The sequence below is a fragment of the Ruditapes philippinarum genome, unplaced genomic scaffold (genome assembly GCF_026571515.1).
Source record: "Ruditapes philippinarum isolate M1 unplaced genomic scaffold, ASM2657151v2 ctg4842_1_1_1_1, whole genome shotgun sequence".
Lineage (NCBI taxonomy): Eukaryota > Metazoa > Mollusca > Bivalvia > Venerida > Veneridae > Ruditapes > Ruditapes philippinarum.
Genome location: NW_026854363.1, coordinates 102,235 through 129,280, shown reverse-complemented (window position 1 = coordinate 129,280; position 27,046 = coordinate 102,235). Strand labels below are relative to the sequence as shown.

The window sequence follows — 27,046 nt, the reverse complement described above, 5'->3', positions numbered from 1 at the left end:
AATAATTGATTATTTTTCTCACTCACCTGGACACATTTAAGAACTTAGATATAAGAATCATTTAAACTACTTCTTATGCGCATAACCTAGTTTGAAAAACCGGGCGAGGCTTAGAAAGTTAACGTTCCATATTTGACAAAAATCATTTTACAGTTCGCAAAAGTCATTCAAATGGGAGTCGTCAGCAAGAATAAAGGTTAACACAAAAAAAAACTTCAATTTTAAACGGGGAAATGTCCTAATATTAGTATTAATAAGAATTATACATATTGTTTATCCGGTTTGTGAGTTTTTTTTATATCCTTTCAACGGCCGTAGTGTAAAAAACGTAACCGTATTTGTGGCACATATTGGCTTCTGTACAGTCGATGGTAATTTTCCTAATTTGAACTCGGCCTCAATTGCATATCGAAGGATGTCACGTGTTCGAATTCAACAGTTATGACCATTTGAAAACTTTTGCTGCGTTCGAATTGGGCTAATTTGGAAACAGAAGTAACTTTTCCTGCTTAAATATGATATTTTTTCGAAGATTAAATATATTCACGTTAGGATAGAGAAACAATGTTTTGCATATAATAGACACCTGTATTAGGCGACTACTTCTGACGTAACTTTATGAAACATATGCTCCGAAGAGCACCTACCACTAAATAACAAAATCATGACGTTGGAAAACACCTGTTTAGTGCATATTAGGGCAGAGAAACTGTTTGGAGTCTCCATGAAAATGCTTTGCAAAACTGGCTTTAGCTCTAAGAATATCTAAACATCCTGATCTTTTTATGTAAATGGAAGATTCTGTTATGCACTCACAAGATACTAATAACGGTACAGAACCAGATCCATAAGTCTTACCACAACCTAAGAATTGGAACAAATGAAAGAAGAATAAAAATTGTCATTCAAAGAAAGTGAGATAAACAAATTTAATAAGAATTCAATGAAATTTAATTTTCATTGGTTTTTTGTAAGAAAAGTATGATGTAAGCCAACTAGTATTATTTCACGTATTTATCTAAATTATCCCAAACCATAATTTTTGATTTAAAAAAAAAAAAAAAATATTCCACCGCATCAATAAAGACATTAATAAAAGGCAATGGCACTTAACAGTTGAATTCACAAAAATGCCAATGTTTATTTTAACAGATACTATTTTATGTATTATAATAGAAATGCAATGAAAACATTTTCATTTTATACTTTTTCAGTTACTGGCACTGAATTCACCATTTCTAAGGAAAAGATATTGATTGGTAGTACAGGAACATAAACTATGACATGTGTTATCACTGATACAGATGTTAACAATATTTACCTCATACAGATACGAAGAAATATATCAACGACACTTTCTGGATCAGATCCTAATGATTGACAGACATTAGCATTAATGGAAGCAGGACTTAATGAAACTCCAACATTACCACAACATAGTCAAGCTGCAGCAGGTACTAAAGTCTTTGTTGCTGGTGGATCATGGGATTCTAACACAATTCTTACATTGTCTATGAACACGGAGAAGTTAGTTTGTGATGATGTCAGGTATTATAGATGAGAATTGACATATAAAAGCTCCACAACAGCGGCTGGTACATCAGTTGCTAAAAAGGCAACATTCTCAGCTTTTGGTAAGAGTTGGTCATTGTACGATTTTTCAAACTGGTCAATAAGATTATATATCAAAATAATATAGCATCCCGCACTATCATGAACTTCAAGATCAATCAATTATAAACTGATCATGTTTCTTCGCCAGTTGATACATACTAAATATTCAAACATGTATTGAATACTTAACATGTTAAACTTAACACTCAATGACCATTTAAGGTCTACATTATGTGAAACCTATGATATTGTACGTTTACCAGTTAAACTCAAAGTGACTTCATTGATTGCCAGGAAGAATGGTTTTATTGTACAAGGGCCATCATCAAACGAAGTTGCCCCGTTTAAAGTTGGAGACGAAATGGAACTCAGCTGTACCTCTAATATAGGCAGCCTCTCAAGCACGATTATTCAGTGGCGGAGAACATCAGAAATAGCATCAAATGATGAATTTATTGAGTACCAACCAGCGCCTGGTACATTCGATGATGGCACAGAAAACCATCTTGCATTTCTGTGTTATGTTACTGTAAGAGGAGATCCTTATGGGGCATCATATACATCTGAAAACAATCCAGGATTTTATGCTGATGTCAGTAATGATGCCCCGATATTTTGCAAAATGTCAGATAATTGCAAAATCAAAGGGATTTAATTCAACAGGATTATATGTTTATTTAATTTTGTTAATGAAAGATTTTTTTATAGATATCATAAGTACATGATTATTGATCAAAACATGAATATTATTAAGCATATCAGCACGCATAAATAAATAGCCATAATTCAATTTATCCCCCCCCATTCTTTTATTGTTTACCCCAGGACGAGGTGCGAAATTACATCGATTAATGAATGTCAATGATTGTTTGTTTGAGGAATAACAAACTTATATCAAATTTAACATCTTTTATGAATTGAATTTTTCACTTACTTCTTTTTCACAGACAAAAGTGACGCATAAGAAATACATTGTGTTTCTTTGTTTTTTGATGGTAGATAGGGTTTTGTATATTGTAAAGGTTTAAAAAAATAGTGCTGAACAATCTCATGTAATTGTAAAATAATATATTATTTGCTATTATTGATATATTTTATATTCATTCCAGCGGAATCATCGTGGAATGATGGGACAAGAACTTCAGCAATCAATCTAACATTACTGGTTTGTATTGGCTTAAGTGCGATTTGGACAAATGTAGTTTTCCATTTGTTGTACAGACTCAACTAGTACGAAATATATTTGAAAGAAGTTGAAAAAGCACATAATCTTAAATAACAGTGGTATACTACGATTGAAATATTGAAAAGTCAGAGAAAGATAAATAGTGCACTACTGAAAAGAAAACAAATGAAAGTGTTTCTACTTTTTGTATATTTTCAGATGGTAAACTAAACTAAAATATACAATAGTTATTTTGTTTACTTGATTGTTGTTTGTCAACAATTAAATTTTATAAAAAATATTAACAAACCAGTATCACGAAATCATTTCACGGCAATATTAGTTATGTTATTGCCATCGTCATCCATATATTCTTGAAGACTATAGCAAATTGTTGTTTTCGATCACCAGTATTTGATAATTGTAAGTCTCTGGCAGCTTGCTTTCATACACCCTTTAAAGTACTTAAAAAGCTTCGAATCGCAAGGTTGTAGAAAGTGCGAGGCATAATTATTCTAGTTAGGAAGTAGATACAAATGTATCAATTTTGAGCATAATGCATGGTGCGAGTTCAAATAGTGCATTGCTATACTATAATACAATTCAAATTAATGCCTATTTCCATTCTAACATGCTAACAAAAGAAAATGGAAAAAATAATTTCGAAAAACTTTGAGCGTAGAAGTAATTTTCCTGATGTCATTTGGATAACTGACATCATATCGGTCGTCATATGACGTGTAAACATTCCCTTTGTCATGCTATGAATATTGTGTTTAATAATGCAATTGACCGTCCTGCTTGTTTAATTGGAGAATACTGTTAAGCGTGTTAAAATAAACAACAGAGCACAATGTCACGTGGTTTGAAGTAATCACTGACGGAGATTCAAATGCGTAATATGCCCGTCAACGAAAAGAACAATATGTTTCTTGACTCCCCGAAACTCAACAGCTTGAATGAACGTGTCCTTAACCCACGTATAGAACAGCTCAGAGTCCATCCAGCCTTTTTAACTTCTTTCTAAAATAACATAATAACTTCAGGAGAACTTTCAAGTTTCAAGTTGATTAAACTTTTGATCTGGAAAATCTATCATTGAAGGAATATGATGACCAATGCACTCATGCACACTAGCATAGTAATTTGCGTTTTATCGCACGACGTAACATTATACACATTAGTAGAACCCTATAGAATGCAGGACCTTGCCAGACTGAAGACATAATGAAAAAAAAAAAACAAAACACAACAGATTCGTCAGCATTGTTTAGCCTAGCAGGGTCAATAAAGAATGCAGGTTATTCTCTGCTTCGTCAGTAATATAGGCCATATACCCAGTCAATTAGTTTTTTACCAGTGATGAAGTTACTAGTATTACATTTTGCCGTGGGTGGTGTGCGCTCTGCAATTTCGGGATGGCGTTTAACAAATGCATATCTCCAGTCTTTACCTGGTTGGTAAATGGATGTTGCGACCATCATAATTTATTATCTTTTTAACATTGTTCAGCAATTCATTTCTGGTTTGTCAAAAGTAAATGCTACCCATGTGTATTGTCCAGTCAACAAAAAAAGAGAAAAACAGATCCCTAAACAAAGCCGAACACGGCAAAATTGACGATGTTGCAGACTCGGTTTGATTGAGCCTGTTCATGGACTGCAGTGGTAATTGTAATCTATCGCCATCAACGTCGATCGGGGGACTTAATACGCCATTGCTGCTCCCCGAAGAAACATTGAACATGGCTGGACTGCTGAAATCGCGTTGTTGACGGCAATCTGATCATATGTCCTCTTCTTTTTAGAGATTCGGCGGCTCTTATCTAAAATGAATGTACATAATATATTGCAATGTCACGTATATATTATATTCAATTAAATTTTCAATATTTATTTATTTATTCATTTGTTTAATACGTTTTCTTATATTCTATCTAGTGATATATATTCTTTACCAGTTAATTCATTCATTCATTCATTCATTCATTCATTCATTCATTCATTCATTCATTCATGCATTCATTCATTCATTCATTCATTCATTCATTCTTTCTTTCTTTTTTTCTTTTAGTTGTTCCATCAGTCAATAAATCACTGATCGATTCGCGCATTTTTATTTATATAAGTTCCGAATAGATCCGACTCCTTAATTCGTCATTCGCCAATTATCGAACACAACGTTTGTTAACAATCTAGTCATACAAACGCTTTATTAATGTTTCCAAGTGACCAGCATTGGCGTAAAATAGTGGGTGGTGAAATCTGTATATCTTAAAATGATTTCTTAAAAGTATATTTTCCTTACAAACTAAGCGAACTAGAAATTCTAAATCATGTAAACTTTACCTGCTTAATGTTCAGTGATGCGCTTTGTTCGTTAAAATACGTCTGAACGTGTAAGCTAAGAAAACAAATGTTGGCTCGTTGTAAACTACCTGCCTTTGGCGGGAAAATTTATGTTTCACGATGTTATACAGGAAAAAAAAGAGACATCGTCCGAATAAACATGATAACAATTGAGCACCGAACCCGCTATACATTCATAATTCTTTTCAAAACGGTTAACACGGTTCAATTTCAGTTTCATGTTAATCTGGTTAAATAAGATATTATTTTAAACATGCGGGAGTCATATTTTAGGAGATTTTAACGCTTTGTAAAGCAAGAAAATTAAATATCTATATAACGTATTTAAATAGGTGCACCAGGAAACACTGAAACTATTGATAGTAGGCTGTATTGTAATGAATTTTCAATGAAATGTTTACCGGCAAACAACTTATACAAACTAATAAGGCATATAACATGCGTTTTTCAGTTTATTTTTCTCTATTTATCTTAAAGGCAACTTTCAGTCATCTGTATCTAAATTTTACACTTGTTATTTGCTCATATATAAGCGGTGAATTTAATCAATATTATATTCCAGAATTTTTCCCAATTGTCTACTTGTGTGTGAAACTATTGTTGTTGAAAGCGTGTCAAGTCTTTTTTTCCGGCGGAATTTACAGGGGAGAGTTGATTATATGTACAAATGTCATTGGTCAGTTTAAAATAACAATATGAACTCTCGGAATATGATTGGCCATTGACATTGTATTCGCGTCTAATTTTTGATTGATCTAAAGGAGTCTGGAAACGAACGACATCAGCATTCATAAGTTCTTTTAATATCAAGTTAGATTTCAGAAACATTAACGAAACCACCACTTACAAACTTGTACGTCCACGCTCCCGTTTGTTCACGCGCATGAAAATAGCGAAAATCTCACAAGAAAATAAACTTATCCGGTATTATCAGTTATATTTTGTGATATGGATACAAAGTTTATAATTTTCATGTATTTTACATATTTATGAAGTATTTATATGACTGCTAACGATTAAATGGTTAGTTTATAATTAATGTTTGTCAAAGATTAGAAAGCTTTCTTTTTGTACTATTTTCGGATTTAAGGTTTCATTCGATATTTCCAAAGGTGTTGTAAATCTGTTGATTCTGGTATTTTCGTATCAACAATACGTTGTCATTTATAAGCTTTCTATTAAAATTTCGATTTAATTACTTCAATTGCTTTAATGATTTTCTTTGAGCTAAAACGACATTCACAACTAGAACTATCGCTGAATGCGATTCATACCCCCACCAATGTCCTTGACAGAAGACCACTTGGAAAGGTGGTTAAGGGAATAATTTATGTGGCACAAATACATTAAAAGAAATTATCTCAGGTGAAAAAAAGACTAATTGTACAGGTAATAGTATAAATATATGTTATCAAAGCATGTTCGAAACAGTTAAAAATAACCTTTCATTTTCCCAATGCATTAAACATTTTATTTATAAGTCAATTTTTGACCTTCAAGTATGGCCTTGACCTTAATCTGACACAAGGGTAAGATGGGTTTTGCACATCGCCCAGTTTGGGTGAACGTTTGGGTGAACATTTGAGTAAAGTTTGAAGAAAATTCTTCCATTAGTATAGAATTTATAGAGTAGACACAATATATTGTCTAGTATTGGTTGCATGTAAATTTGAAGACTTAAAAAGGGGCATAACTTTGTCAAAATGCAATACAGAGTAATGAAACTTGACCTGCATATCTTATTTGCCACACCTCATATATCTTTTAAGTTTCAAGCAAATGCCTGAGCTAGTTTCAGAATTATTCAAGTACATGTTAAAATTTAAGAACATTTTCTAAGTCAATTTTTGACCTTCAAGTGTGACCTTGACCTTTAGCCGGCACAAAGGTGACATGGATTCTGCACATAACCTTGTTGAGGTGAACATTTGAGTAAAGTTTGAAGGAAATTCTTCCATTAGTATAGGATTTATAGAGCGGACACAACATAATGTCTAATATTTGATTGTATGTAAATTTGAAGACTTAAAAAGGGGCATAACTTTGTTAAATGCAATACAGAGTTATGAAACTTGAACAGCATATCATATTTGTGACCCTTCAAAAATATTTTAAGTTTCAAGCAAATACCTTTTCTAGATTTAGAAATATTCAAATAAATGTTAAAATTTAAGAATATTTTCATAGTCAATTTTTGACTTTCAAGTGTGACCTTGACCTTAAGCCAGCAAAAAAGTGACATAATTTCTGCACATCCCCTGGTTGAGATGAACATTTGAGCCAAGATTGAAGAAAATCTTTCAAGTAGTGTAGGACTTACAGAGCGGACATGACATACTGTGTAATATTAAATTGTTTGATATTTGACCTTCAATTGTGACCTTGACCTTGAGCTGACACATGGGCAACATGGGTTCTGCACATCCCCTGGTTGAGGGGAATATTTGAGCCAAGTTTGAAGAAAATCTTTCAATTAGTATAGGACTTACAGAGCGGACACAACATACTGTGTAATATTTGATTGTTTGATATTTGACCTTCAATTATGACCTTGACCTTGAGCTGGCACATGGACAACATGGGTTCTGCACATCCCCTTGTTGAGGTGAACATATGAGCCAAGTTTAAAGAAAATCGTTCAAGTAGTGCAGGACTTACAGAGCGGACACGACATACTGTGTAATATTTAATTGTTTGATATTTGACCTTCAATTTTGACCTTGACCTTGAGCTGACACATGGGCGACATGGGTTCTGCACATCCCCTGGTTGAGGTGAACATTTGAGCCAAGTTTGAAGAAAATCTTTCAAGTAGTGTAGGACTTACAGAGTGGACACGATATACTGTGTAATATTTGATAGTGTTTGATATTTGACCTTCAATTGTGACCTTGACCTTGAGCTGACACATGGACAACATAGGTTCTGCACATCCCCTGGTTGAGGTGAACATTTGAGCCAAGTTTGAAGAAAATCTTTCAAGTAGTGTAGGACTTACAGAACGGACACGACATTCTGTGTAATATTTGATAGTGTTTGATATTTGACCTTCAATTTTGACCTTGACCTTGAGCTGACACATGGGCGACATGGGTTCTGCACATCCCCTGGTTGAGGTGAACATTTGAGCCAAGTTTGAAGAAAATCTTTCAAGTAGTGTAGGACTTACAGAGCGGACACGACATACTGTGTAATATTTGATAGTGTTTGATATTTGACCTTCAATTGTGACCTTGACCTTGAGCTGACACATGGGTAACATGGATTCTGCACATCCCCTTGTTGAGGTGAACATTTGAGCCAAGTTTGAAGAAAATCCTTCAATTGGTATAGGAGTTATAGAGCGGACACGAAAATGGAGACGGACCGACCGACCGACGGACGGACCGACGCGACAAAGCGAATCCATTATAGCCCCCCCCCCCACATTTTGTGGTGGGGGTATAATTATAATAGAAATAAATTAATTACATGGCGGTAAAATGAACTGAGACGAAATAAATTGAGCACGAAATGAATTGTTTTGTTTGTAATCCTTTATTTTTAAATGATTTACTTCAAACTTTACATTTTACACTTTGTATGGGCCAACATGTGCATATGGTTTTAATATCTAAAAAATTTAAACGTAAACTCAATATAACAATCTTTATGATTCTATTTCCATGTTTAATAAGATACTATATGCAAAATAAACCAGTTTAAGTTCGGTCTGCCGAGTATCTTTTTAAAGTTACTTATTGTTTCATTTAACAATGTACATTTGTCTTATTACCGTTGATAAGTTTCATTATGTTTTACATTGGAAAGAAATAAGGAGCAATTACAATATTCAACATTTGTGTATTATTATTTTGTGTTTTATTATTGAGGTTACGTATAGTCTACAACTGAACATTTGCGCTAATAATTTTCAAATTGGATTTCAATTTTTTGTTTTAAATTGTTAAAACTGATATTGAACCAAAATGTGATTCTTATTCTCGCTTGTTCTATTAACCATAACTTAATTTTAAATGCAGAAGTTTATAAATAATTACCAATGTTTAAAACATTGAAAGATCAAAGGGTATTGCATAACCTATTTTTCATTGTTAGTTGTCTAATGTCACGAACCACAATTTTGACCTATTGGATAATTATCCTGTTAAATTCTCTGTGAGCACTAGTACATGACAAACCTTTGTAGATCAACAGGTAGTAACTGAATGATTACTTATAATCAGAGAGAAACCGTAAACGATCTATGCTTCTTATTAACAATAAACTATTTGTGGCTCTATTTGATTTAGTTATATATTTGATTTCGTATATTTACACTACACACCGTTGAAGGATATACATTTGAATACGTGTTTTTAGTCAAACAGGAAGTAAATATTCATAATGAAGTGTTTAAGGTATTCCAGTATCATTGTAATAATTCTACAAAACTTAGGTATGATTTCTTTACTTATTATTTCATATTTGATTTACAATGATATACAAAGTAATTGATATACATGTTATAATCATGGTACATTTGTATTTCAATTAAAAATGGGAATAAATACCCGGGTTGATATTTTAATTGTGTCGTGCAGGTCTGTTGAAGATACGTACGAATGATTGTTTAAAATGTTGAGATTAAGATATGCGTGTACATTATTGAAATAATTATTGGGGATTTAGGCAATTTGCTAGTTTTAAATGACAGTTTTTTGAGCATTAATCAATCTTAAATCATTTGACTTTATAGGACTAGCTATCGCGTCTAAAATAGGTTTGACAGCTGTTTATATGCCCAATATAATTCAGTATTTTACTCTAAATGATTATTTTATTTGGTAAGTGGTACGAAGTACATGATATCCGGTATATTTTTTTACCAAATATCTAAAAATGTTGCTGGATTTTGAAACCTTATGTTGTCAAAGTGAACTAAAGGGCTTAAGTACCATTTATCATAGGACACTCCCTATCGATTATTAATCAATAATAATATTTCTAACAATGACAATAAGACAAAAGGATGATAAATAAGCGGTTTCAGAACACAAATGTAATGTTCTAAAGTGATCATGTATTAAAAATGTTATTACGGAATACATCCATAAACTGAGGAACTATTTCCTACCTAAATTTCTTTTGTGAATATCGGTTACAAGAAACATAGTCGGAAAGCTGAATACACTAATAGATATGTCATTTCTTAAACTGTAATCCATCAAGATTATTAAATCAACGTAGATGATATCTAGTGTATACGAATCATTAATAGCATCTGCAAAAATTTAAACAAGTATTATGTCACTATTTTACTAATATGGATAATTTGTACAAATATATATTATAGGAAACATTAATAGAATTTAAACAGTTTCAAGTAAGTATTATGCCACTATTTTATTTATATAAATTATTTGTTTTGGAAAAAACTAATGGTACCATTATATAAGAGCAGTCAGAATTTTTAAAACATAGTGAAATATTTTATGAAACACTGTATACAAAAACTGATTCTCCTGATGATTTTAATATTGAAGAGTGCTTAGGCAACATAACTGTCCCAAAATTGAGCAGAAATCAATCAGATTCGCTAGAAGGTCTCTTTACCTTTGAGGAAATTCAGAAACACTTAAGAATATGAAAAATGACAAAAGTCCAGAGTCTGATGGTTTTACATCAATCTTCTTTTTTTTTTTTAAAGTTTTTGGAAATAAATTGGACATTTTGTTGTCAGAAGTATTAATTATTCTTTTATTAAAGGTGAATTATCACTTACCCAAAGGCAAGGTATAAATACCTGTATTCTTAAAGAAAACAAACCAAAACAGTATTTAAAAAACTGGCGACCGATAACTTTATTGAATTATACTTTAAAACTAGCCTCGGGCACATTAGCCAAAAGACTTAAGTCAGTTTTAAGTTGTTTGATAGATACAGACTAAACAGGATTTCTAAAAGGAAGATTTATCGAAGAGAATATACGATAAGTCTACGATATAATGAATTATTTAGAAGAAAAAACTTGAATGCCAGGACTATTAGTAATGATATCTTACTGACTTTGAAAAAGCATTTTATATAGGGTGTGGTTGTCGTGGAGACCCAATCAGTCCTTATATTTTTATCTTATGTGCCGAAATATTAGCCATTAAAATAAGAACTAATAAAAATATAAAAGGTATATATAATGGAGCAGAGTATAAGATTTCACAGTATGCTGATGATACCTCATTATTTTTAGATGGATCTGATCAGTCTCTAAATTGTTCGCTTGATATTTTAAATGATTTTTCTATTATTTCTGGATTAAGAGTTAACTTTGAAAAACACATGTAATATGGATTGGCTCTTTCAAATATAGCATTAGAGCAATAAAAAATAGGTGGAAATTAATTTGGGGTAGTACATCATTTAGATTACTTGGTATCAACTTTCACATATAACATTGAATTATACTGAAAAATTGAAAATATCAAAAAATATATCCAGTGTTGGAAAAGAAGGACTTTAACACCTATTGGTAGAATAACTGTTGTAAAGTCACTGTTACTTCCTTTATTAACTAACTTGTTTATATCCCTTCAAAATCCTAATTCTCAGATGATAAAGGAAATAAATGATATGTTTTAGATTTATTGTGGCAAGTGGCAAGGTCCGCGAAAGATTAAATCTTCTGTATTGGTGAAGGAATATGTAAATGGTGGTCTAAAAATGATTGATGTATGTGCGTACATGAAAGGTTTAAAACTTTCATGGTTAAGAAGAATTGTATCATCTGAATGTGATAAATGTTACACTATTTTAGATAACTTTTTAGATATTAAGAAGCTATTTAATTGTAGAAAGTTATATACAAAAGTCATTTTGGAAAGATGTTTTAGGTGCTTATGTAGAATTTGTAGAAAAAATACCGATTATTTCTATGGAAATGTTGTTAGAAATGCCTCTGTTCTATTACCAATATATTTTGATGGATAGAAAACCTATTTTTATAAAAACATGGTATGATAAAGGTATAAGGTTTGAATTGGAAGCAAGATTAGGTATTAAAGTAAACTTCATTTACTATGAATTAATTACCAGTGCTGTCAAGAAATGCAGAAGTGTATTAAGTTTAAAGTTATGTGATAATTATGAAATTGCTTCCTTTTCTCCCATTATATGTTATTATCTAAAGCCTATACTACTTTGTGTTAAAGGTACATCAGACATGTACAATATATACATAAAAATGATGATATTCCAACTTGTCAGACTAAATGGAACACTTGCTTTCAATTAAGTCAATCTGACTGGAATAAAATACATAGTTAGGTTTTTTACATTACCAATGATTATTACTTGCAATTGTTTCAGACAAGACTAACACATAGAATATTAGCTACTAATTACCTTCTTTTGAAAATGAATTTATCAGTTTCAAGTATGTGTACTTTTTGTAAATCAGAACATGAAACATTGTTACATCTATGCTCATTTGTCAAAATATTGATTACAGAAATTATTAAAATTGTTAGGAATCATGATGCTTAATTTGATATTGATTGTCAAACTTTTATATAAGGTAATACAAAAAGAGCCAGTCAAAGTACAATATCCTATGTCTTGAGATAAAGAAATATGTTTATTTATGTAGAAGAAAAAATATTTTACCAAATATAGATGATTAGTTAGAAGTTTTAAATTAGCCTCTTCAATTATTGATGCATGTGCAAAAAATACAAAAGATAACATAATGAATTGGACAATTGTTCAAAAAATCATCTTAGACAAAGAACAAATCATAGCAATTCACAGAATACCAGGAAAAACAGGTGATATTAAACCAGTGCTGATGAAATTGAAAAATAATAATGCAAAAATTGAAATAATGAGAAAACGCAAACCCCTGAAAGATGATGACCACATGCTAATTGATGATGTAACACAACTTAACCAGGGTTTGATCAACAGGTTGTCACTTCATCAAGATATTATAAGTGCTTGGTTTTTTAATGGCAGTGTCTATGGTGCTACAGATACATGAAAAAGATACAAATTTGACATTTATGACAACTTAAACTCTATAATTAATTGAAAAACAGAACTATAAAATAAAACATAAAACATGTGTACAAGAACTCTCATGTTTATAACAAAAGGAGTTTATAGTAATTATCTTGATACTGACTTGGAAATAAACATTTCTTGCGTTCAAATGCATGAATCCCAAGCTGTTTTTACAACTGCAGATCTCATATAAAACGCTGTTAAGTTATATAATGTTTTATTTGCGTACTTCGACTTGAAAAAGTATAAATGTTATCCATGAATGTATATTAGTAAAATATTGGATTGCATGTGTATATTTGAAGATATATATACTACATGTAAAAGATGATGTTAATCATGTGGTGAATGGTTGTGTGGGGGTCGTTGGCTTGGTGCATTGGAGGGTCAATTCCCTTTAAATTTAATCATAGTTGGCCCGTTGCTGCGCTGGACTGAATGATACGTGCTATACTGCCATGTGTATATATTATAGGTACACTATACTATCATGTGTACATGTACTATATAATCATGTATTTATGTGCTATACAATCATTTGTATATGTATATTTAGAACTGTATAATCTTTTATGTTTAAGTTGTATAATCATTTATATAAGTACTATAAAATCATTTATATGTGATATAAAATCATATCATACATTATTGTTTATGTACTGTACACAGTAACCTTTTTTTCACATATTCTCAAATAAAAATTGTGATTATATACAAGTATACAAAAATGCTTGTTTCAGGATACAACTATATTATAACCAGTCATCTGCTTATCACACTTATATTATGGAACATCTACAAAATTAGAATTTGATGATATTTATTTAAAAGATGTCTTTATGTTGCACATAATATCATACTGTAGAAGACAATTCTTCGCAATTCTAGTTGCAACATCATTAACTATATAACATTTCTTTTTCTTCTTTTTTTCTCTTTAGTTTTAAATTCATTGTTTTAAAGACATTTTAAAATTTTCTTTTCACTGAGATTATGTATTAATTTCAGACAAGTGTTGTTATTTTGTACAATGGATATATAATGATGAATGTATTAAAATATCAATTGTCAATGAGTAATCTTAAGATTTTCTCTTATAATTGCCGAGGTTTAAATGATAGCATTAAGAGGCGTGATATTTTTAACTTATTCCATACCAAAAAAGCTGATATACTCTGTCTACAAGAAACACATTTTATTAAAGAAATTGAAAAAAAAAGTTTACTCCGATTGGGGTGGATTATGTTTTTTAATCATGGAAGGTCAAATGCTAAGGGTGTAGCCATTTTATGTAGGAAAAATTTAGGTATTAAAACTAATTCAGTTAAAACTGATGACTCTGGAAATTTTATAATTTTACAAGTATCAGTTGATTCAATAAATTTTCTACTAGTTAATGTATATGCTCCAAATATTGATAGTCCTTATTTCTTTAAAAATATTCTTGATGTTTTAGATTCTTTCAGTGATAATGGTTCATTAATTTTTTGTGGAGACTTTAATCTTGTTCAGAATCCAGACTTAGATTACCATAATTATAAAACAAAGGTTCATAATATTAAGGCTAGAAATTTTTTATTACAAGCTATTGAAGATAAAGACCTAATAGACCCTTTTAGAGAATTACATGGTGATGTCAGAAAATATACATGGAGACGAACTAACCCTATACAACAAGGCAGATTAGATTTTTTTCTTGTAACAAGTAATCTGTATCAGTTTGTACGTAAATGTGACATAGATGTTAGCTATAGATCTGATCATTCAATTATATATTTAGATTTTTGTTTTGTTCCTGTTAGTCATGAAAAAGGTTTATGGAAATTTAATAATGCTCTTTTACATGACATTGAGTTCCTTGATATAATAAATAACAAAATAGATGAAATAAAATTACAATATTGTTTACCAGTTTATGAAATAGATTTTATTTTAGATATACAAAATACAAAAATAGATTTTGTTATTAATGCTGAACTTTTTTGGAGACACTTTTAATTGAAATCAGAGGTAAAACTATTTCTTATAGCTCATTTAAGGCAAAGGAAAGAAATGTTTATGAAAAACAACTAATGGAAGAAATTATTCATAATTAACAAAATTTAACAATTGAAAATAAAGAGAAAACTTTTACATTTACAAAATGAATTGAATGAACTTAGATGCAATAAAATTAAAGGTGCTATGATCAGGTCTAGGTCACAGTGGATTGAATTAGGAGAAAAACCTACTAACTATTTTTTAAATTTAGAAAAATCACATTGTTTAGCTAAAACAATTCCTTTCCTAGAACTTGATGACGGAACTTTTATATATGATCAAAAACATATACTTACAGAAACTTGTTCTTATTATGAACATTTGTATAAAAATGTTGTTTTGACTAATGACTCTGATATTGATAAAGAATTAGATAATTGTGATATTACTATGTTGTCTCAGGATCAATCAGCAAAACTAGAAGGTCTCCTTTCGTACGATGAAGTCTCTTTAACATTAAAAAATATGAAAAATGATAAAAGTCCTGGATGTGATGGATTTACAGTTATATTTTTTTGGAATAGAATTGGACATTTTGTTGTGAAAGCTATTAATTATGCATATAATGCTAATTCATTTTCTAGAAATCAGAAATTAGGAACCATAAGATGTATTCCGAAAGAAAAAAGGCCAAAACAATTTTTAAAAAATTGGAGACCAATTACCTTATTAAATGTAGTATATAAATTAGCTTCAGGTAGTATATCAAATAGATTGAAAACTGTTTTAGATATTTTAGTGTCAAAAGATCAAACTGGATTTGTTAAGAATAGATATATTGGTGAGAATACTAGATTATATTATGATATAATGGAATTTACTGAAGATAATAATATGCCAGGTTTAATTATGATGATAGATTTTGAAAAAGCTTTTGATACTCTGTCTTTTACATTTATTGAGAAATGTATTTCGTTATTTTGTTTTGGTCCTATGTTAGGAAATGGATATCTCTGTTTTTATATAATACTGAAACTTGTGTCATATTAAATGGTTTTTTATCTATTTTTTTAAAGTTAGACGAGGTTGTAGGCAAGGCGATCCAATTTCACCGTATATTTTCATTTTATGTGCAGAGATATTAGCAGTAAAATAAGACAATGTAAGGATGTTAAACGCATAATTATAGATGAGGAAGAATATGAAATTAATCAATTTGCAGATGATACATCACTTCTATTAGATGGTTCAGAAAAATCTCTAAATACTGCTTTAAAGTTATTAAGTAAGTTTACAGAAATTTCTGGATTAAAGAAAAATTTTAACAAAACTAAGGTTATTTGGATAGGCTCTCTTAAAAATAGTACTAGGACAATTAAGACAAGATTGAAATTAACTTTGGGTGATACTCAGTTCAAATTGTTAGGTTTAATATTTGATGTTGATTTAGAAAAAATGATTGACTTAAATCTTAATGAAAAACTTCAAAAAGTAAAAAATAGTATCATTCACTGGAAAAAGAGAATATTAACTCCAATAGGAAAAATTGCTGTTATTAAGTCAATATTGCTTCCTTTATTTACTCACTGTAACACAAGCCTACCAATACCAAATACTGTAGTTTTGAAAACACTTAATGACTTATTTTATGACTTCATTTGAGAAGGCAAGGCAAAAATAAAACAATCACTACTTATTAAAACATACATAGAAGGTGGTTTAAACATGGTTGATATTTATAGTTATATACATAGTTTAAAGATAAAATGGTTTAAAAGATATGTTAGTAATAGCAAAATTAAATGTTATAAGCTAGTAATTACATTGTGTAATTTGATAAAATTTTTAACACTGGAAAGATGTTTTGTAATTTGATTATTAGTAAAATAACAAATAATTCTTTCTGGATTGAAGTTTTAAAAGCTTATATGGTGTTACTAGATAAACTTTGTATAGATAATATAGAGCAAGTATTACATATGCCACTTTTTACAATCACAACATTTAGCAGGAAATATATATATTTATATTCAGACATTATATAATAAAGGAATCAGATTTGTAAAAGATATTATAAATGAACAGGTTGAATTTGTAGATTTGATATATTTAGATCAGGTCACAGGTAAACCTGTGAATTTTTTTACAGTATCATAGTTTAAAACAGGCAATAAAAATGTACATGCAAAAGTTAAATACTTTTATTAGCAACAATTTGCTTAATGTTCAATATAATATAATAAATTGTTATGTTAAACCTATTTTAACTATAATTAACAATAAGAAATATGTTTATGAAATTATAGCTAAAAATTCAGACATACCTACAAGTCAAGAAAGGTGGAACACATGTTTTAAAGATAATAACATTAATTGGCAGTTAATATATAGTTATGTTTTCAAATGTTCTAAAGATTCATGTATTCAGTGGTTCCAAACAAGAATTATTCAAAGAACTTTAGCTACAAACTCACTTTTGTTTAAAATGAAAATTGTTGACAATAAAATGTGTACTTTTTGTAAATGCTGTGAAGAAACACTTTTACATTTATTTTGGGAATGCCAGAAAATTCAAAGCCTATTTCAATACCTTAGAGAAAAATTACATAATTTTGATGATGTTCTTTGTTGTAAATCATTCATATTAGGTACAGAAACTAAAGATTTTAAATATGACATATTGTTTTTAGAATTGAAAAGATGTATTTATTTGTCTAAGAGAAATTTTTTTTTAACCTACATGTATTGGTTTTAAAAATAGTTTGAAATTAGCTTGGAATATCTATAGAAATACACATTTGACAGATGATGAAAATAATAGATGGTCAATTATAAGATCCTTAATTGCTTAAACTACACTTAATATGTGAAACAAAACTTTACCTCGTAACAGATTGTTTAATAATAAGTAGCTTTTTTATTGGTAAAATATTTTTGGAAAATAGATGGGTTTTTATTGTATGTTTGTTGATTATATTTATATGCAAACTTATTTTGCAACATGTATATTGTATATTAACAATGTAAGGTATGATGGAGGATAACCTTGACCCCCTCATACCTATTACGGGGTAAATAAACAGGGTTACCCAGATGGGGCCTCAAACAAAAATTATTTAATTCTTTTTAAATTAATGTAAATTTATAATTCATTAATATGCAGCCATTGCTTTTTGTTAAAAGTTTGAGTATAAGAAACAACTACATAATGTTTTCTCTGTTCAATGTATGAGCTACCTTTCCTTTTTTCTCTTCTTTTATTTCCCTTGTGATTTTGTTTGTATATTATTTTGTGTATGTACATGTGTATATATTATTGTGGAAATGTGAAGATGTGATTAATACTCAACGACAATAATTGTTACTTTATCAACAAATATTTGATACATGTGTGTATATATATATTCACACATACATACATATTTATATGATAAATAAAATCTTTTTAAGGTATTGAGGGGGATGCCCTCGACCCCCCACATACCCAAGACGAGGGAAATAATAAAAAAAAATGTGTACAAATATAAATTATTTAATTGTGATATTCCCGATTAGTGACTTGTAGTCCCTGCAATTATTAAGTATCTAATTCTAATTTAGAGGTACAAGGAAAGTCGGAGGTAAATGTACCGTATACGAAACAAAATTATTTTAAAAATTGTCTTATGATTAAAGTCATCATATATACATGTATTTAGAAGCTTTTTCTTTTTGTGTATTTGCAGTTACTGGCATAGATTTCACAATTTCTAAGGATAAAGTTTTACTAGGTAGTAAAAGAACATTAACTATGAGATGTGATGTCACTGAAACAGGTGTTTATTATATTAACACCATACAGATACAAATACTTAAATCAACCACACTGTCTAGGTCATATCCTAATGATTGGCAGACATTAACATCAATGGAAGCAGGAATAAATCAAACTCCTTCATTAGATGGTGATGTAGTAGCAAATACTAAAGATTATGTTGCTGGAGGATCATGGGATTCTGACACACCTGCTAACACATATCTTACATTGTCTATGAACATGGAGAAGTTAGTTTGTGATGATGCTAGAGCTTATAGATGTGTATTGATGTATAAAAGTTCATTAGTAGGTGTCGTTTCAGTGCATGAAAAGAATGCCACGTTTACAGCTTATTTAATTTTATACATATCGTTTTAAGCTAATAATTATTATACATATCGTTTTAAGCTTATAGTGTGAATAAGTCAAGGCTGCTTTAAAAATAGCTCTTTGGAATTTATAATGCAAAGCTCTTTAATAATGGTATGTATTAATTTAATCCCCCGGCGTCTGCATACTTACTAAACACTTATTCACACTATTGGTAGCATGTTTCATGCACTATTTGTCACTTTCGAAGTTCATGGTAAATTTGATTTCGAAATTGAATTATGCCGCAGGAGAACAAACATTCACTTGGAATCATATTTCTGGTAATGCGTCCACTTTGATAATTACATTTCGGGAAAAGGATTTCGTGAAACGGGATCATATCGGGAATTGATTTTGACTCAGCGTCTAATATTGTTTATTCTGTTTTTAATGAATTAATTGCGTAAAAAGTGTATTTTGACTGTAATTTATTAAAATATTGTTCAGTATCTGCAAATTTAAGGTATCTTACGATCGTATTTATGACACGATTGTGAACGCACCAAGAGTCTTAATCCAGGAAAAGCACCTTTGCGAAACTTCGTATAAGGATTAAAAGTAATCGACAAGATGTTCCAAATGTCAATTCAGGCGGGAACCACAATGAGGTAGAGAACAAGATCGCATTGATTCTTTGAATAGCAAGCAGGTCCGAAGCTAACGTTTACTACCATTTCATTATATATTGAAATTATTGTTGTATTATCAGTAAATCAGTAAGTTCCAAGGCAATTAATTAAATAAAAATATAAAAATAAATATGGCTTAACTTTTACAAACAAAGAGGCAACAGTCCGTCAAAATGAAAGTATGTTGTTTGTAAATGTCCGTGAAAGCGATCGCAGATAATGTGGTATTGACAAACTCTATTTTCAGTATCAGTTGATTGTCTTGTTAGGGAATGTTTTATTATGTTATCCTATATTCATGTACCTGAGTTAAGGTGTCTGGTCAAGGATAGACATGTTTTTTTCTGTTTTTAATAGATTTTGTTACGAAGATTCCTATTAACACAGTACAAATGTATTTAAAGATAACCAAACGTAAAAAAAAAAAAAAAAAAAAAAAAAAAAAAAAAAACGTTGAAAGTAATTTTTCAGTTCTCTGCAAATTTAAGGTATCTTACGATCGTATTTATGACACGATTGTGAACGCACCAAGAGTCTTAATCCAGGAAAAGCACCTTTGCGAAACTTCGTATTAGGATTAAAAGTAATCGACAAGATGTTCCAAATGTCAATTTAGGCGGGAACCACAATGAGGTAGAGAACAAGATTGCATTGATTCTTTGAATAGCAAGCAGGCCCGAAGCTAACGTTTACTACCATTTCATTATATATTGAAATTATTGTTGTATTATCAGTAAATCAGTAAGTTCCAAGGCAATTAATTAAATAAAAATACAAAAATAAATATGGCTTAACTTTTACAAACAAAGAGGCAACAGTCCGTCAAAATGAAAGTATGTTGTTTGTAAATGTCCGTGAAAGCGATCGCAGATAATGTGGTATTGACAAACTCTATTTTCAGTATCAGTTGATTGTCTTGTTAGGGAATGTTTTATTATGTTATCCTATATTCATGTACCTGAGTTAAGGTGTCTGGTCAAGGATAGACATGTTTTTTTCTGTTTTTAATAGATTTTGGTACGAAGATTCCTATAAACACAGTACAAATGTATTTAAAGATAACCAAAAAAAAAAAAAACAAAAAAAAAAAACAAAAACAACGTTGAAAGTAAGTTTTTCTTAACGCGATCGGCAATTTCCGCCAACCTTTTTTACCGACCTATATGTCGGTTATACTAATATATAAATAGTTCTCGCTAATATATCAATCTATCCATTGTATTTTGTTATTAAGCGGGTTATAGATTTTTTTTATTTATTACAAAGATTATGTTACATACATAATACAATTTCATATTGTTTACGATGTTACTTTTAAAGTGCTGTAATTCAATAACGCCGCCGATTTTTAAAACACAAATAGCCATTTTTATAAGATCGACTGATTTTCGAAGAAAAAAAAATACATGACATTGTTACAGTCATGACGGCGTTATCGTCGACATCCCTAAACCTTCACGATGACCATAACTTTTTAAGCGCTAAGTATATTGTCTTCATACCTGTCCACAACAAACCTTTGGACAAGAACTTTTAAATAGACAAGACTAAGCTTGTCCTTCATTAATAAATGACCTCGATCTTGAAGGTCAATTGTTTAAATTTTACTTTACTTTTGCTGAGTTTTGCTATTATTGATTATAACTTTGTTTTGTTTGAATTGATTGTCTTTAAAATTGAACACAGCAATATTTTAGGATAGATATTCAAGAAAACATGACAGACCTTGACCTTCATTCATAAATGACATTGACCTTGAAAGTCAAACTACTGATTTGTTTTGTTGTAACTAGCTATAACTTTCGTTATTTAGACTGGATTATTTTCATATAAAGGCATAAAGATATAACTTTCTAAAGGATAAGACCTTGATGTAAATAAAACACAAATTGAAATGGCAAATTTGATCTTGGCATTCAAGGTTATATAATTTTTTTGATTTTTGCTATTTTTGCTGTATAAATCGATATTTTTTGAAAAGGAACTTCTAAAATGCTGAACTGACATTTACATTTAGCTTTAAATTACATTGACCGTCAAGGCCATATTACTGAATTTTGTTAAATTGTCATAATTTTTTTATTTAGTATGGATTTGATTTATACTTGGAAAAAACAAGACTTGCTACCAAACAAACATATCGAATAATTTAGATGAGACCTTGACCTTAAATTGACTTTGATCGTCCAGGTCAAATTTATGAAATACCTATAGTAATGAGATTTGGATCATGTGAACAGTTTTAGATGAAAATTGAACTTTGATATCAACTCACGTAGATTTTGACGAAGTGATATTCTTTTGAACTTTGATATCAGCTGACATAAATAATTTGACGAAGTGACCTACTTTCTTCCCCTTTGATGAACACATATGAAATTCAGACCATATGCTAAATTTTAGATGTTAAATTGAACTTTGACATCAGCTGACCTAGACTTTTACAAAGTGACCTTCTTTGAAACTTTGATATCGCTTGACCTATATAATTTGACGAGGTAAGATACTTTCTTGTCCTTTAATGTACCGCTATGGAATTTTGACCATGTGACACGGTAAAAATGTATTTTATGTTTTGCAAAATCAACGAATATACCTTTAAGAAAATTAAGGCAATCTTTGGAAACATTGTGGTAAATTTTAGGGATATTTTGAATAAGGCTTTTTACATACGGAAATGGTCAAATAAGTGTTTAAAGTAGGTGGGGTGGGGTAACATTTTATACATATTAAAACATTTAGAAACAATCATGCATCGTGTAATTCGCTACCTGAATGTTATTATTTGTGAGCAATAGGAAAACATTTTTCATAATGATGATATTAAAGATTATTTAGAGTTTCTTCATATCTGAAAAAGAGCCCTTCTAATAGCAAAGATTTAGTTCTGAAAAAATAAACCGCACGGTAGATTTTGCTATATGTTTTCATACAGGTTTCCTTTAAGGGATATAAATACCCTATGTTGTCATTTTTACAGTTCCTTATAGTGCCCATGAGGGGTGTTTTACATGACTTAGATTGTGTTGAAGTAACCGACTGTCTTGTCTGTTAATATACAGCTATAAAATTTAGACTATGTGCACAGTGTGAGATGTAAAATTACACTTTGATATCAGCTGGCCAAGATTTTATCAAACTGACCTTCTTACATGCCATTGGATGAACAGCTATTAGATTTGAACCATGTGTACAGTTTAAGGTTATTGTTTCCAGCACTTTTAAGTGTTGAGAATTGAGTAACACTCAAGTCGGTGCTCTGATGCGTGAGGGATGTTGCACTTTTTCATTATCCCTCATGTACAGACTTAATCAAACCGAGTCTTCAATTTTCGTGTCATTTTGCTGTATTTAATGCTTCCGAGGGATAAATTTTTCCAGGTATTTGATATCAGCTGACCCAAATAATTTGTCGAAGTGACCTATTTTCTTATCTTTTGATGTACAGCTATGAAATTTGGACAATGTGCACAATTTTGTATATAAAATTGAACTTTGATATCAGCTGACCTAAATGTTGATAAGGTGAGCTACTTTTATTATTTCATTTGATATACAGCTATATAATATGGACCATGTGCACAGATTTACAATCAACAAATTGTTCTACATGATCTAATATCAAAATTTTCACACGAATATGTTGGCCATTGACCTTTAACATAGATTCTCTAAGTATTAGCTCTTTGTGAATTGACTAAATGGTAAGTGCTACTAGTGTAATTTTTTTCGTTATGACATCTTAAAAATAGTATTCATTTGTAATGTAAATAAATTTTTTAAACATATTACGTTTGAAATTTGAGCATTGTTTTATTCGAAGTGTCTAAAGCAATGTTTATATTAAACACACGTATAGTAACAAGTATCTGTAAAGGCATAACATAGACATCATCATTTAATAGATCAATTATGTGTCATCTTTCACAATGCAGCGGGTACACAAATTTGGAATCAGCACTTTTGATATAGATCTAGTCATCCTCTAATTAATAATAATATATTGATAATAAGAATGACTTTATTTTATTCTCTAGTGTTTTAAAATTAACATTTATGTTGGATGATGGATTTTGGTAAATATTCCAGTAAAACCACAAGTGATATCTTTAATAACAAGGAAGAATGGTTTTATAGTGGAAGGAATGTCACCATCAAACATGGCCACAACTGAGGTAGGAGATGAGTTGGAACTGACATGTACTGCTAATATAGGAAGCTGTTCAACAACCATAATTCGCTGGCATAGAACTTCTGAAACTTCACCTAGCGATGAATTCATTGACTATCAACCGCCACAAGGTACCTTTGATGAGGGCACAGCAACCAGTGATAATCATTGTGGATATACTAGAGTTGCTTCAATCTGATACCACGTTACAACAGTCGATGCTAACAGGGATAACAATTTGGCATTCGAATGTTCCGTTAGAGTTGGTGGAGATCCATATGGAAAATCTTACACATCTGAACACAATCCGAGATTCTATACTGATGTCAGTAAGTGATCTATATTAGATCTAAATAGTATAGCTATTCATGTATATAAGTTTAAATGGAGTTGAATATCAAATTGAAATGTAAGTGTCATTATCTGATTCGTTACTACGTTGTACTCAAATAACAAATTTAAAAAGAAAAGGGTCATTATTTGTACTACATATATTATTCTTTATTCTTTTCAGTTGATATAATTTAGATATTAAAGACAGTTTAAAATTGGTAACCATGATTTAGTTGAACAGTCCCAATAATGTCAAAAACCTTGTGGGACGTAGAAACATTTTCCCAAAAATAAATGGATTGTTTCTTACCCGAATTTTGGAGATTTTTGGATGTAAAACTCTTTATTGATTCAGGGCGCTATTTAGGACCGACCGACGGACAATACTTTCCTAAACAAATTTCTTTTAAAAAATAAATCGATTAACATAGACATTGTCGGTAGTACTTTTGTCAACTAACAAATGATATTTCAATGAAAAAGAATACCTCTATAAAACACTTTTTCAATATTAACATAGTTTTAATGATGCAGGATCTTAATGCCGCTCTTGTTAAAATATTTGATGAAAGCTCGGAAAGCAGTACACACGTACACACAAACCTATTTGTTGAAAAATTTTAGACCTTTTTTCTGCATGTTAATTGTGTTTTTACGCTTCGTTTGTTTTCATTACAGCTAAGCAAGACAATGGAAACACAAGTTCTAAAATTGGTAAAATTTTTGTTCATATATTATGTTTCTGTGTGTTTGAATGTGTACAAAAGTCGGGTTGACAGCCGAGGATGTATTGGTATCAACCGATGTTAAATACAAAGTTATGTCTTTCTTTTGTTTTAGAAATATAAAATTAGATGTTGTGAAACAAAATCAATACTAGTCTTACAGGAAATTAAATGTAGTACTGATTTTGAATTACTATTTCTTTTCACTATTAAACTTTATGTATAGTAAATGAGTTATTCTATGAATATTTATCGGGATTTTCAAGCTATTGTCACCAATAACGTCTTTAAGTAATGATTTCAAATATTTAATACAACTTGTTTAGCAAGTATTAGCAACTTTTAACAGCGTTTGATTCTAGAAGCAATGATATCAACAGAAAATTTGGCTCTTGAAAACGTCTGGCTTTGAAAGATGAAATAAGGTTGCATAGAAAATATGTTTACGTACATATTTTAGATGAGAATCCTTTCATGGCATTCACTGGCGTTTTAACGGCTGCTTTAGTGGGGGCTGTGGTTTCCGCATTAGTTGTTGGGATTCTTTTAGGAGTGGTTTTAACAAAGTGTTATCAACGTTTTATAGGAACAGGTAGTCAGTTAGATTTATTGTGATATATGACTGAAATGTCACTTGTTAAAACTTTGTTGATATTTTGCAGTAAATAATTGATTTTGTTTGAGCAAGGATTCATATTTTCGAAACTAAATGAATAATGTATAAATCGTTTTAATCTATGACGAATGACTCTTATAAAAAGTAGCATAATGTAAGACCTGTTTTATTCGTCAAAATGACAGTGCAAATTGCTCTTCAAAAGTCGCTTGTCTTCAAAACTTTATACTGTGAATACAACTACATTCATTAGGTGTAAAAAAGTTTATATGTATGTTAATAAAATATAGGAGACAGGACGAATTATCAGCCTCAACAAATTGAGTTTCAAGAAACAGAGATAAGTGATGTGGCCCTGCCAGCGTAAGTTATTCTTTATAATTAAGATTTCAAGACTTTTCTCAACCCCTATACATTTTGTATTTGACAAAGTTAAAGTTAGCTTTTATATCGACAGTTGCGGTTTATTAATTGTAAACATATTCAAACGACTATTTTGGTTTCGTATGAATGTACAAGGTTATGGATGATTTTTTTTATAAATATAGATGCATAAATAATAATGATTCGTTTGTTTCTGAGTAATTTTAAAAAAAATATATTTCAAAGTGAGAACTAATGTGACAGCTCCAAAGTAAAATTATGTCTACAATTATGTAATAATTATGATATTTATTCAAAGTTACATTTAAGCGCTTTCAATCAAATCAATCTACATTTAGTGCGTATAATGCCAGGAACTATCAATTTTATATATTCAATTTGATATACTGACTATAACACGGCTCGCTCTTTTTTATTGAATGCTTATAGGAATACGTATGAACAACTTCAAAACAGAACGAATACGGAGGGAAGAATGACCTACGACTCGCTAAATGGTATTGCATTTCTATTTACACTGAATATAGCAGGCAAGGCATATATTAAGGCAACTTTTTTATGGCATAAAAAACTACAACTGTCATGTTTAAAAAAATCCATGACTATTACAATAGACAACTTGACAGTGTAAATAGGTTTACTTTGAAAGAAGCCCAATTGAAACATGCTCCTTAAATATTAACCTTAAAAACAACTTTTATCTGAACTATATCTTATGAACAGAAGCAATTTTGATATAAATATGAAGAATATACATGTCTGTATAATTATTAAAAATATAGCAATGTTGCTTGTATTTCTACGAAAAGGGCCCCTCGGTACCTATTTTGAAAAAAACCCAATTTGAAAAAGAAA

At 30.2% G+C, this 27,046-nt stretch overlaps 1 protein-coding gene and 1 long non-coding RNA gene across 2 annotated transcripts; both read left to right on the top strand.

The window, feature by feature from the left end:
- Nucleotides 1–9,456: 9,456 nt before the first annotated feature.
- On the top strand, nt 9,457–20,287 carry LOC132739955 (uncharacterized). The gene is made up of 2 exons (XM_060727801.1): nt 9,457–9,586; nt 18,891–20,287. Exons 1-2 carry the CDS (start codon nt 9,535–9,537, stop codon nt 19,337–19,339), a joined length of 501 nt encoding a protein of 166 aa, XP_060583784.1. The 5' UTR covers nt 9,457–9,534; the 3' UTR covers nt 19,340–20,287.
- Nucleotides 20,288–22,863: 2,576 nt separating this feature from the next.
- LOC132739961 (uncharacterized) lies at nt 22,864–26,682 on the top strand. The gene is made up of 5 exons (XR_009627081.1): nt 22,864–24,462; nt 25,145–25,180; nt 25,652–25,783; nt 26,098–26,170; nt 26,621–26,682. It is a non-coding gene; the product is annotated as an uncharacterized LOC132739961 (long non-coding RNA).
- Nucleotides 26,683–27,046: the final 364 nt, after the last annotated feature.

What these genes read in the sequence shown, in the direction of transcription:
- LOC132739955 (XM_060727801.1), top strand. Translation starts at nt 9,535, where the DNA reads ATGAAGTGTTTAAGGTATTCCAGTATCATTGTAATAATTCTACAAAAC. An exon ending in AATAATTCTACAAAACTTAG is followed by an intron (nt 9,587 to 18,890) that starts GTATGATTTCTT and finishes GTGTATTTGCAG; the next exon opens with TTACTGGCATAGATTTCACA.